General features: G+C 36.2%; 1 protein-coding gene across 3 annotated transcripts in view; it reads left to right on the top strand.

Annotated features, from left to right (window-relative positions):
* CNTLN (centlein) overlaps window positions 1-12812 on the top strand; it is a 360480-nt gene that overhangs the window by 138425 nt on the left and 209243 nt on the right. For all 3 annotated transcript variants that reach the window (XM_040238523.1, XM_040238506.1, XM_040238514.1), the window contains exon 6: window positions 8801-8934. In XM_040238523.1, the coding sequence (XP_040094457.1) occupies window positions 8801-8934 (134 nt within the window). The remainder of the gene's footprint in view (window positions 1-8800; window positions 8935-12812) is intronic.

Below are 12812 nucleotides of genomic sequence, written 5' to 3'. Positions count from 1 at the left end.
ATCAGGATGCTGGAGAATTCCGCACATCTGTGCACTAAAGGTGGTTGGATTGGAAAATATGGAGGATGCAGAACCAAGGGAACAGTGGAGGCATGCTTGCAGTCCTGGTCTGTCAACACCAGCAGCTGTGCCCACGTCTCAGAGAATCTGACAGTGGCAGGGGAGGTGATGCACATGATTCTATCCTCCTGGCCACAGTGGTGCCTACAGCCAAAGAAACTGGGCAGCAGTGATAGTGAGGCCTTACTCTTGCCCTTCACGTGCACATCTGCAGCAGTGCAGCTTATGACACCGAATGCTGCAGAGGTACCCGCAGGAAGATTACCGCACTGGACACCACAGAGGCACCCACAGGAAAGTTATAACACTGAAAACCATGGAGGCGTCTGCAGGACCCTGCCTCCTCCTGCCTCTTCCCTCATGGTTGTGCAGCTTGCAATTCAGGATCCCAGAAATGAGGCAATAGCCCACCATCCCAGTGCCCCAGGCAGTGGCAACTATGACACTTGTGGAAGCAGGGCAGCAGTGACCCTATAGACACAAGAAACAATGATGAAGGCACAGGGCCACATAGAGGCAGAGGAGCATGGAAAATGCAGACTCTCAGATATACCCAGAGGCAGCTCAAGTAAGAGAAACCCAAAACTTGTACTATATCACCACCTACTGGAAATTAAAAGAAAGACTTCTAATTTCTGACCTGTTGAATTGTTAGAATAAAGCAGAAGGGTGTTCCCTATGTCTATGTGTCATCAGAGGAAAAACTTATCAAGCATCATGAAAAACCACAGTAACACTTTACCACAAAAAGAAAATGACAGTTCCCCCGAAGCTAAGCTTAAATGTCATGGAGCATTGCAATCTGATTGATAGAGAATTCAAAATAGCTGTCATGAAGAAACTCAACTAGTTAACATGAAAACTCCAAAAGGTAGTTCATTGAGCTCAGGAATAAAGTTAATGTACAGAAGGAATACTTTACCAAAGATTTTTAAAACTGAAAAAGAAACAAATTATAGAACTTAAGAACTCAGTAAATGATATGAAGAGTGCATTATAAAGTGCTGGATACAGAGCAGATCATAGTGAAGAGATAATTAGTGAGCTCAAAGATGGAAATTAAGAAATGATATAGTAGAAGAAGAAAAAGGATTGAGATATGAAAAATGAGAAAATTCTACAATAGTTATTCAACTGTTTTAAGAGGGCAACATTAGGGTAATGGGTATACCAGAAGGAGAAAAGAAGGAGAAGGGCACAGAAAATTTATCTGTGATAGCTGAGAGCCTCCCAAACATGGGGAAAGAACTGGGTATACACGTCCAGGAGGCTAAGAGAATAATTACCTCAATGCAAAAACCTTGTCTAAGACACATTTTATTAAACTTTCAAAAGTCAATGACAAAGATTTTGAAATTCAGCCAGGAAAAAAAAGGATGGTAATCTACCATGGCCAATGTAGACAGCATATTAAAAAGCAGAGACGTTACTTTGCCAGCAAAGGTCCATCTTGTCAAGGCTATAGTTTTTCCAGTAGTCATGTATGGATGTGAGAGTTGGACTATAAAGAAAGCTGAGTGCAAAAGAATTGATGCTTTTGAACTGTGGTGTTGGAGAAGACTCTTGCGAGTCCCTTGCAGACTCAACTGCAAGGAGATCCAACCAGTCCATCCTAAAGGAAATTAGTCCTGAATATTCACTGGAAGGACTGATATTGAAGCTGAAACTCCAATACTTTGGCCACCTGATGCGGAGAGCTGACTCATTTGAAAAGACCCAGATGCTGGGAAAGATTGAAGGAGGGAGGAGAAGGGGACGGCAGAGGATGAGATGGTTGGATGTCATCACTGACTCGATGGACATGAGTTTGAGTAAACTCCGGGAATTGGTGATGGACAGGGAGGCTTGGCGTGCTGCAGTCCATGGGGTCGCAAAGACATGATTGAGCGACTGAACTTAATTGAACTCAACCTCCAGGGGAACCCCTTTAAGGCTATCAGGAGATTTCTCAGTAGAAATCCTACAGGTCTGGAGGGATTGGAATAACAAATTCAAAATACTGAAAGATAAAAACTATTACCCAAGAGTACTCTATCCAGCAAAGTTATTGTTCAGCTATGAAGGAGAAATAAAGGTTTTCCAAGACAAGTAAAAGCTCAGGGAGTTCATCAAAACCAGACCTGTCGTACAAGAAATGTTGAAAAGTGTTCTTCTATCAGAAATAAAAAGGCAAAGGTGCACTTATTTTAGCAAGGAGATAAATAGAATCAGAAAAACTTAACTCTTTATTTGAATAGGCTTCTAAATACTTTATTATAGCAGAAACATTAAAGGGGGGAAAATATAACTATAGCCACTTGCAGTTTGGTAAAAAACTCAGAACATATAAAGGGATAATTTGAGACAGCAAAAACAAAAGGGAAGAGGAAAAGCATGTAATCCATAGACATAAATGAAGATGCTATCAACAGAAAAAAAGAGGATTTTTGCCATTGAGATATTTTATACAAAACTCACAGTAAACACAAAATATAAATCTACAGCAGAGACATGAAAATGAACAAAGAATAAACAAAGAATAAACTGAGAAAAGCATCACAGAAAACCAGCAAACCAAAATGGCAGACATAAATACAAAGCAAAAGAAATGATGGAGATATAGAACAACCAGAAAACAAAAAGTAAAATGGCAGTACTTAGTTTCATCTATCAGTTATAATTCATGTAATGGATTGAATTCACCAGTCAGAAGACACAGGGTAACCAGATGCATTAAAAAACAATAAGACTATATGCTGTCTCCAGAAGACTCACCTCAGTTCTAAAGACAAATGCAAGGTCAAAGTGAAGGGATTGAATATGATACTCCAAGAAAATGATATTCAAAGGAAGTCAATGTAGACATACTCATATCAGACAAAATATACTTGAAGTCAAAAAAGTAATGAGACAAAATTGAACAGTATATAATGATAAAGGGGACCATTCAGCAAGAAGATATATATATATATATATATATATATATCTCCCCACACACACACACATCTAACATAGAAAGCACCAGCGTATATGTGAAACAGTTACTAACAAGCCTAAAAGGAGCAATTGACCATAACACAACAGTAGAGGACTTTAATACCCAACTTACATTGACGGATAGTTCATCCAGACAAAATTCAACAATGATACAGTCGTCTTAAATGATGCATTAGACCAGATGGATTGTTCAGGATATTCAGTCCAAGTGCAGCAAAATGAATATTCTTCTCAAGTACGTATGGAAATTTTCTCAAGTTTAGAACATATATTGAAACCAGTAAACCACCTGGGAAGCCCAGAGATCATAAAGGAAATCAATTAAATGGAGACTAAAAAGACAATAGGAAAAAAGATCAATGAAATTAGATATCTCCTTGAAAAAATAAAATCAGCAAATCTTTAGTGATACTCTTTAAGGAAAAAAATAGACAAAGCTCTAGTAAATATAGAAATGAGTGAGGAGACATAACAATGAATACTACAGAAATATGAAGGATTATAAGATAATATTATGAACAGCTTTATGTGAACAAATTGAACAAACTAGAGGAAATGGTTAAATTCTTAGAATTATACAACTTCCAAGATTGAATCATGAAGAAATAGAAAATCTTAATGGACCATATCACTATATAGAAATTGAAATGATAATCAGAAAGCTCTCCAGACCTGGACGACTTCACTGATGAATTCTGCCAACCATTCAAAGAAGATTTAGTATCTGTTCTTCTCAGACTCTTCCAAAAAACTGAAGAGGAGGTTATGATTCCTAACTCATTTTATGAGGCTAACTCCACTCTTATACAAAAACCACATAAAGACAACACACAGAAAAAGAAAATTACAGGCCAGTATCTCTGATGAACATAGATGGAAAAATTCTGAACAGAGTATTAGCAAGTCAAGTAAAACAGTACATTAAAAGAATCATTACCATGATCAAGTGGAATTTGTCCTAGGATATAAAGAGATTTCAACATCTGCAGATCAATCAGTAGGATACCATATTAACGAAATGAAGGATGAAAATCATATGATTATCTCAATAAATGCAAAAAAGGCATTTGACAAGATTCAGTGCTCATTTGTGATTAAAAAAAAAAGCCTCTCAACTAAATGGTTATAAAAATAACATACCTTATCATAATAAAGTTTTAAATGACAAATCCACATCTAACATCATACTCAGTGGTGAAAAACTGAAAGCTCTGTGTCTAACATCAGGACCAGAACAAAGGCCACTCTTGCCACTCTTATTCAGCATAATATTGGAAGTCCTAACAAGAGCAGTTAGGCAAGAAAAAGAAATAAAAGAAGTCCAAATGGAAAGAAAGAAGTAAAAGTGTCACTGTTTGTGGATGACATGATTTTATTAAATGATTAAAAAAAAGCTATTAGAAAAATATGTCAGAGTTGCAGAGTGCAAAATCAACATACGAAACTGTGTTGCATTTATATATGTGAACAATGATCTAGTAGAAAGAGAAATTTAGAAAACCACTTTTATTTATAATCAAAACAAAAGAATGAAATACTTAGGAATAATTAAACCAAAGGTATAAAAGACCTGAACATTGTTAAGAAATTGGAAAAAATACGTAAATTAAAAAATATCCTCTGCCTATGAGTTGGAATGATTAACATTATTAAAATATCCATATGACCTAAAAATATATAGATTCAGTTCAATCCATTTCAAAATCACAAGGACATTTTTGACAAAAACAACAAAAATTTCTTAAATTTATAATGGAACCAACTAAAGACCTTGAATAGCCAAAGCAATTCTGAGAAAAAAGAACAAAGCTAGTGGTATCACAGTCCATGATTTCACCTAGACTACAAAGCCATAGTAATCAAAACAGGATGGTATTTTCAGAGAAACACACACATACATCAGTGGAATAGAATTTAGAATGCAGAAATAAACTCACACTTATACAGGCAATTAATAGACAACAAAGGAACAATGAAAATACAATGGAGAAAGGATAGCCTTTTCAATAAATGATGTTGGGAAGCCTGGACAGCCACATGGGGGAAAAAAAAAAAAAAAGTGAAACTAGACCACTATCTCATACCATACACACACAGAAGAAAAATGGATAAAAAACTTAAATGTAAATCATGAAATCATAAAACTTCCAGGATAACTTGGGCAGTATGCTCTTTGACACTGGTCTTAGCAATGTCATTCTGGATATGTCTTTTCAGGTAAGGGAAGCAAAAGCAAAAATAAATGGTACTGAAGGTCCATCTAGTCAAGGCTGTGGTTTTTCCAGTAGTCATGTGTGGATGTGAGAGTTGGACTATAAAGAAAGCTGAGTGCAGAAAATTGATGCTTTTGAACTGTGGTGTTGGAGAAGACTCTTGAGAGTCCCTTGAACTGCAAAGAGATCCAAGCAGTCCATCCTAAAGGAAATCAGTCCTGGGTGTTCATTGGAAGGACTGATGTTGAAGCTGAAACTCCAGTATTTTGGCCACCTGATGCGAAGAGCTGACTCATTTGAAAAGACTCTGATGTTGGGAAAGATTGAAGGCAAGAGAAGGGGATGACAGAAGATGAGATGGTTAGATGGCATCACCGACTCAATGGACATGAGTTTGGGTAAACTCTGGGAGTTGGTGATGGACAGGGAGGCCTGGCATGCTGCAGTTCATGGGGTCACAAAGAGTCGGATACAACTGAGCAACTAAACTGAACTACGTCATCCTAAAAAGCTTTTGCATAGCAAAGGATACCATGTACAAATGAAAGACAATCTACTGAATGTAAAAGATATCGGCAAATGATATATTTGATAAAGGGTAAAGTCTAAAATCTATAAAGAACTCATACAACTCAACAAGATATAAACAGCCCAGTTAACGAACAAAGGACCTGAATAAACATTTTCTCAAGGAAGATGTATATATGGACAACATGCATACGAAAAGTTGATCAACATCACTAATTATTACAGAAATGCAAATCAAAACTTGTGAGGTATCGCCTCACACCTTTTAGAATAGCTCTTTTCCAAAATAAAAGAAATAATAAGTATTGTTAAGGATGTTGAGAAAAGGGAAGTCTTATATATTCTTGTTGGGAATGTAAATTGGCATCCACTGTGGAAAACATTATGGAGAATTCAAAAAGTTAAGAATAGAACTGCCATATGATTCAGCTATCCTACTTATGGGTATTTGTTTAAAGAACACAAAGGCACTAATTTAAAAAGATATATGTACCACTGTGTTCATTGTGGCACTGTTTATAATAGCTAAGATATGGAAACAACCTGAGTCTCTATCAGCCAATGAATGGATAAAGAAGATACGGTATACATATCTGCATATGTACACACACACACAGTAGAATACTACTCAGCTGTCAAAAAGATGAAATATTGCCATTTGTGACAATATGGATGAACCTTGAGGGTATTATGTAAGTAAGGTAGTCTAATGGAGAAAGAAAAACACTGTATGATTTCACTGATTTTATATTCACTGTAGAATATAAAAAGACAAAAACAAAATAGATAAACAGAAACAAATTCATAAATTCAGAGAACAGAGTAGTACTTTACTGGAGAAAGTTGTGCCGGGGAGGGGGTGTGATGTAGATAAAAAGGATTAGCCACTTCATCCCTTCTCTTGCCTCCCTTTCCTCCTGTCTTTCGTTCTGTCTCTCTATCTCTTTCTTCCATCCATCCACAAACCTACTGATACATATATATAAATATCATTACTCTTTTCTAATAAATGGGAATTTAAGAAGTACAGGTATACCTCAGAGATGTTTTGGGTTTGGTTCCAGACTGCCACAATAAAGTGAATATTGCAGTGAAGTAAGTTACATAAATTTTTTGGTTTCCCCATGCATATAAATGTTATATTTATGCTATACTGTAGTCTGTTAAGTGTGCAAGCATTATGTCTAAAGCAACAATTTACAAACATTATTTTAAAACACTGTATTGCTAAAAAAGTCTAACCATCATTTGAGCCTTTAGAAAGTTGTAGTGCTGTGCTTAATCTCTCAGTCATGACTGACTCCTTGCAATCCCATGGATTGTAGCCCACCAGACTCCTCTGTCCATGGGATTCTCCAGGCAAGAATATTGGAGTGAGTTGCCATGCCCTCCTCTAGGGGATCTTCTCAACCCAGGGGATGAATCCAGGTCTCCTGCAATCCACAGGTGGATTCTTTACTGTATGAGCCACGAGGGAAGCAGTAAATTGTAGTAACATCAAATATCATTCATCACAGATCACCATACCAGATATAATAATAATGAAAGAGTTGAATTACCAAAATGTGACAGAGACATGAAGTGAGCAAATGTTGGAAAAGTTGCATTGATAGATTTGACGAAAAATTGCCATAGTCCTTCAATTTGTAAAAAATGCAGTATCAGTGAAGTGCAATAAAAGGAAACATGATAAAATGAAATATGCATGTATTCGCAGTGTTATCTTGGCTAAAAACCAGTATTTTTCTCTTCAAAAATTCATTCAAGTTACTACACAGTGAATATATGAGGTGTGGGAGCATTTCTAGAGTATAATAGATTTTTAGTGCTTGACCTAAAATTTGTTGCTCAGTTTTGGATTGGAAATAATGAATGTATGGTGTATTTTTGATAGCTCAGTTGGTAAAGAATCCGCCTGCAACGCAGGAGACCCTGGTTCAATTCCTGGGTCCAGAAGATCCACTGGAGAAGGGATAGGCCACCCACTCCAGTATTCTTGGGCTTCCCTGGTGGCTCAGCTGGTAAAGAATCTGCCTGCAATGCAAAAGATCTGGTTTGATCTCTGGATTGGGAAGATCCCCTGGAGAAGGGCAAGGCTACCTGCTCCAGTATTCTGGCCTGGAGAATTCCATGGACTGTATATGTATAGTCCATGGGTTTTGGAGAAGGAAATGGCAACCCACTCCAGTATTCTTGCCTGGAGAATCCCATGGATGGAGGAGCCTGGTGGGCTACAGTCCATGGGGTCACAAAGAGTCGGATACGACTGAGTGACTTCACTTTCACTTGCAAAGAGTCGGACATGAGTGAGCAACTTTCACTTTTTCACTTTCTAGTTTTAGATAAAATATTTATTTAATACTTTATGAAAATAATTTAGATTTTATATTTTTGAAAAAAGTAACATCAATTTTAAAATTGTTTCAAAGTGAAAACACAATTTACAAAATTATCATGAGGAAAAGGCAAGGTTTGAAGAACTTTAGGTGAACTTTCACCACAATCAAGTGAACTCAGCATGATCTGAATCTGAAACATCATAAACGTATTATTATTTTTTTGCTGCACCGTTTTTTTCTTCTCTGAGTATATTTATGTATCTGCATTTAAAATTAAGGCAATAATAAAATATTGGCTATTTGTCTTGAGTAATATTTAAGTTAATGAGTTATTTTTTTGTTCACATAATTAGCAACCTTTTTGTTGTACAGTCCTTCCTTTATTGAAATTTTAATAAGTACATTTCTACATAGATTTTTAATTTTATTTGCTTCAGATTCTTAACTTTCACACCAGGAGACCATGTTACTTTTACAGTTTCTGAAAAAAATGACCTGTGACTGGTATAAAGTTTCTTTGATTGTACTAACATTCTTTTAATTAAATGAAAAAAAGTAAAATTGAAAACACTATTAATTTTTCACTGTTATTTTGTGGATTGTTTTTAGTTAAATATGGCAGACTTTTATTTATTTATTTGATATTTATTATATTTGATTGTGATATGACTGCTCTAATTTTAGGCCTTTGAAGACAATTTAATTGAAGCAAGGAAAGAAATTGAAGTATCACAGAGTAAATATAATGCACTATCATTACAGCTGAATAATAAACAAACAGAACTTATGCAGAAGGATATGGATATTACCCTGGTCAGGCAAGTACTCTGACTCCTTAATTTAATTTATCGTTGTAGAAATGTCCTTTAGTTATGCAGAATACCAGCATTTTTATATTTATTGTTAACACTCCAGAATGACAACAGTGTTTGTCTTCTGTGAGACCTATGTTTGTGTATTGGAACTATCTGGAATTAAGTGGGACAGTTGGAGGTTCCACAGGGTTGGAAAAAGCATGGACAAAGAGTATCCCTGTTTCAGATGCATTCATTCATTCATAGTTTCCTTATAAAATTTTTACCCTTGCATTATATAATATTCATTATTATTACAGTGAGTAATAAGTGAGTAATCCAGTTTTCACTTTTTATTTTGTGCTGTGCTTAGTTGCTCAGTCATGTCCAACTCTTTGCAGCCCCATGACTGTAGCCTGCCAGGCTCCTCTGTCCATGAGGATTCTTCAGGCAAGAATACTGGAGCGGGTTGGCATGCCCTCCTCCAGAGGATCTTCCCCACCAAGGGATCACACCTAGGTCTCCCATACTGTAGGCAGATTCTTTACCATCTGAGCCACCAGAGAAGCACATGTACTAAATAGTTTAAGTTTGTGAAATACTTTTTCTATATCAAAATATTTAATTTTATAGTACTGCTTATAAAGTGGAAGTACTTGAAAAACTTGTGTTTTAAAGTGTTTTGAAAGGTTTTAAACTACCTATTAATTTATTTTATAATAACCTTTATCAGAAAATGGTGTTAGAACAAATCATAAAAGTATATATACATATACATATGTGTCATACATGTATATACATGTGTACATTTTAAATTTTAAGCTATTTAAATCACAGTGTTTATCACATACTTGTATAAGCACAATTTCAGTTTCTGGTGCTACCTGTAAAATATGTAATATATTTATATACATAATATATGTATCATGTTTATATATGACACACACACACACATATATATAACATATATAAATGGACAAATTCTTAGAAAAGTATAACTTTCCAAAACTGAACCAGGAAGAAATAGAAATCTTAACAGACCCATCACAAGCACAGAAATTGAAACTAATCAGAAATCTTCCAGCAAACAAAAGCCAAGGACCAGATGGATTCACAGCTGAATTCTACTAAAAATTTAGAGTAGAGCTAACACCTGTCTTACCCAAACTCTTCCAGAAAATTGCAGAGGAAGGTAAATATCCAAACTCATTTTACGAGGCCACCATCACCCTAATACCAAAACCAGACAGAGATGCCACAGAAAAAGAAAGCTACAGGCCAATATCACTGATGAACATAGGCGCAAAAATACTTAAGAAAATTCCAGCAAAGAGAATCCAACAGCATATTAAAAAGATCATACATCATGACCAAGTGGGCTTTATCCCAGGAATGCAAGAATTCTTTAATATCCACAAATCAATCAATGTAATAAATGACATTCACAAATTGAAAGATAAAAACCATATGATTATCTCAATAGATGCAGAGAAAGCCTTTGACAAAATTCAACATCCATTTATGATAAAAACCCTCCAGAAAGCAGGAATAGAAGGAACATACTTGAACATAATAAAAGCTATATATGACAAACTCACAGCAAACATTTTCTGCAATGGTGAAAAATTGAAGGCATTTCCCCTAAAGTCAGGAACAAAGCAAAGGTGCCGCCTCTCACCACTACTGTTCAACATAGTTTTGGAAGTTTTGGCCACAGCAATCAGAGCAGAAAAAGAAATAAAAGGAATCTAGATTGGAAAAGAAGGAGTAAAACTCTCACTGTTTGCAGATGACATGATTCTCTACATAGAAAACGCTAAAGACTCCACCAGAAAATTACTAGAGCTAATCAATGAATATAGTAAAGTTGGAGGATATAAAATTAACACACAGAAATCCCTTGCATTCCTATACACTAACAATGAGATCAGCCCTGGGATTTCTTTCGAAGGACTGATGGTAAAGCTGAAACTCCAGTACTTTGGCCACCTCATGCGAAGAGTTGACTCATTGGAAAAGACTTTGATGCTGGGAGGGATTGGGGGCAGGAGGAGAAGGGGAGGACAGAGGATGAGATGGCTGGATGGCATCACCAACTTGATGCATATGAGTTTGGGTAAATTCCGGGAGTTGGTGATGGACAGGGAGGCCTGGCGTGCTGCGATTCATGGGGTCGCAAAGAGTCGGACACAACTGAGCAACTGAACTGAACTCAACAATGAGAAAACAGATAAATTAAGGAAACAATTCCATTCACCATTGCAATGAAAAGAATAAAATACTTAGGAATATATCTACCTAAAGAAACAAAAGACCTATATATAGAAAACTATGAAACACAGATGAAAGAAGTCAAAGAGGACACAAATAGATGGAGAAATATACTGTGTTCATGGATTGGAAGAATCAGTATAGTAAAAATAAGTATACTACCCAAAGCAATCTATACATTCAATGCAATCCCTATCAAGCTACCAACAGTATTTTTCACAGAACTAGAACAAATAATTTCACTATTTGTATGGAAATACAAAAAAACTCAAATAGCCAAAGCAATCTTGAGAAAAAAGAAAGGAATTGGAAGAATCAACCTGCCTGACTTCAGGCTCTACTACAAAGCTACAGTCATGAAGACAGTATGGTACTGGCACAAAGACAGAAATATAGATCAATGGAACAAAATAGAAAGCCCAGAGATAAATCCATGCACCTATGGAAAACTTATCTTTGACAAAGGAGGCAAGAATATACAATGGAGAAAAGACAATCTCTTTAACAAGTGGTGCTGGGCAAACTGATCAACCACTTGTAAAAGAATGAAACTAGAACACTTTCTAACACCATACACAAAAATAAACTCAAAATGGATTAAAGATCTTAACACAAGACCAGAAACTGTAAAACTCCTAGAGGAAAACATAGGCAAAACACTCTCCGACATAAATCACACCATGACCCACCTCCCAGAGTAATAGAAATAACAGCAAAACTAAACAAACGGGACCTAATTAAAATTAAAAGCTTTTGCACAACAAAGGAAACTATAAGCAAGTGAAAAGACAGCCTCCAGAATGGGAGAAAATAATAGCAAACGAAGCAACTGACAAAGAATTAATCTCAAAAATTTACAAGCAACTGCTGCAGCTCTACTCCAGAAAATAAAAGACCCAATCAAAAAATGGCCAAAGAACTAAAGAGACATTTCTCCAAAGAAGACATACAGATGGCTAACAAACACATGAAAAGATGCTCAACATCACTCATTATCAGAGAAATGCAAATCAAAACCACAATGAGGTACCATCTCACACCAGTCAGAATGGCTGCTGTCCAAAAGTCTACAAGCAATAAATGCTGGAGAGGGTGTGGAGAAAAGGGAACCCTCTTACCCTGTTGGTGGGAATGCAAACTGGTACAGCCACTATGGAGAACAGTGTAGAGATTCCTTAACAAACTGGAAATAGAACTGCCATACAACCCAGCAGTGCCACTGCTGGGCATACACACCGAGGAAACTAGAATTGAAAGAGACACGTGTACCCCAGTGTTTATCACAGCACTGTTTATAATAGCCAGGACATGAAAGCAACCTAGATGTCCATCGGCAGATGAATGGATAGGAAAGCTTGGTACATATACATAATGGAATATTGCACAGCTATTAAAAAGTATACACTTGAATCAGTTCTAGTGAGGTGGATGAAACTGGAGCCTATTATACAGAGTGAAGTAAGCCAGAAAGAAAAACACCAATACAATACACTAATGCATATATATGGAATTTAGAAAGATGATAACGATAACCCTATATATGAGACAGCAGAGGAGACACATATATATAGAACAGTCTTTTGGATGCTGTGGAGAAGGCGAGAGTGGGATAATCTGAGAGAATAGCATTG

The sequence above is a fragment of the Oryx dammah genome, unplaced genomic scaffold (assembly GCF_014754425.2).
Source record: "Oryx dammah isolate SB20612 unplaced genomic scaffold, SCBI_Odam_1.1 HiC_scaffold_1, whole genome shotgun sequence".
Taxonomy (NCBI): domain Eukaryota; kingdom Metazoa; phylum Chordata; class Mammalia; order Artiodactyla; family Bovidae; genus Oryx; species Oryx dammah.
The sequence above is the reverse complement of the archived record's forward strand: the minus strand, read 5'-3'. Positions and strand labels throughout refer to the sequence as shown.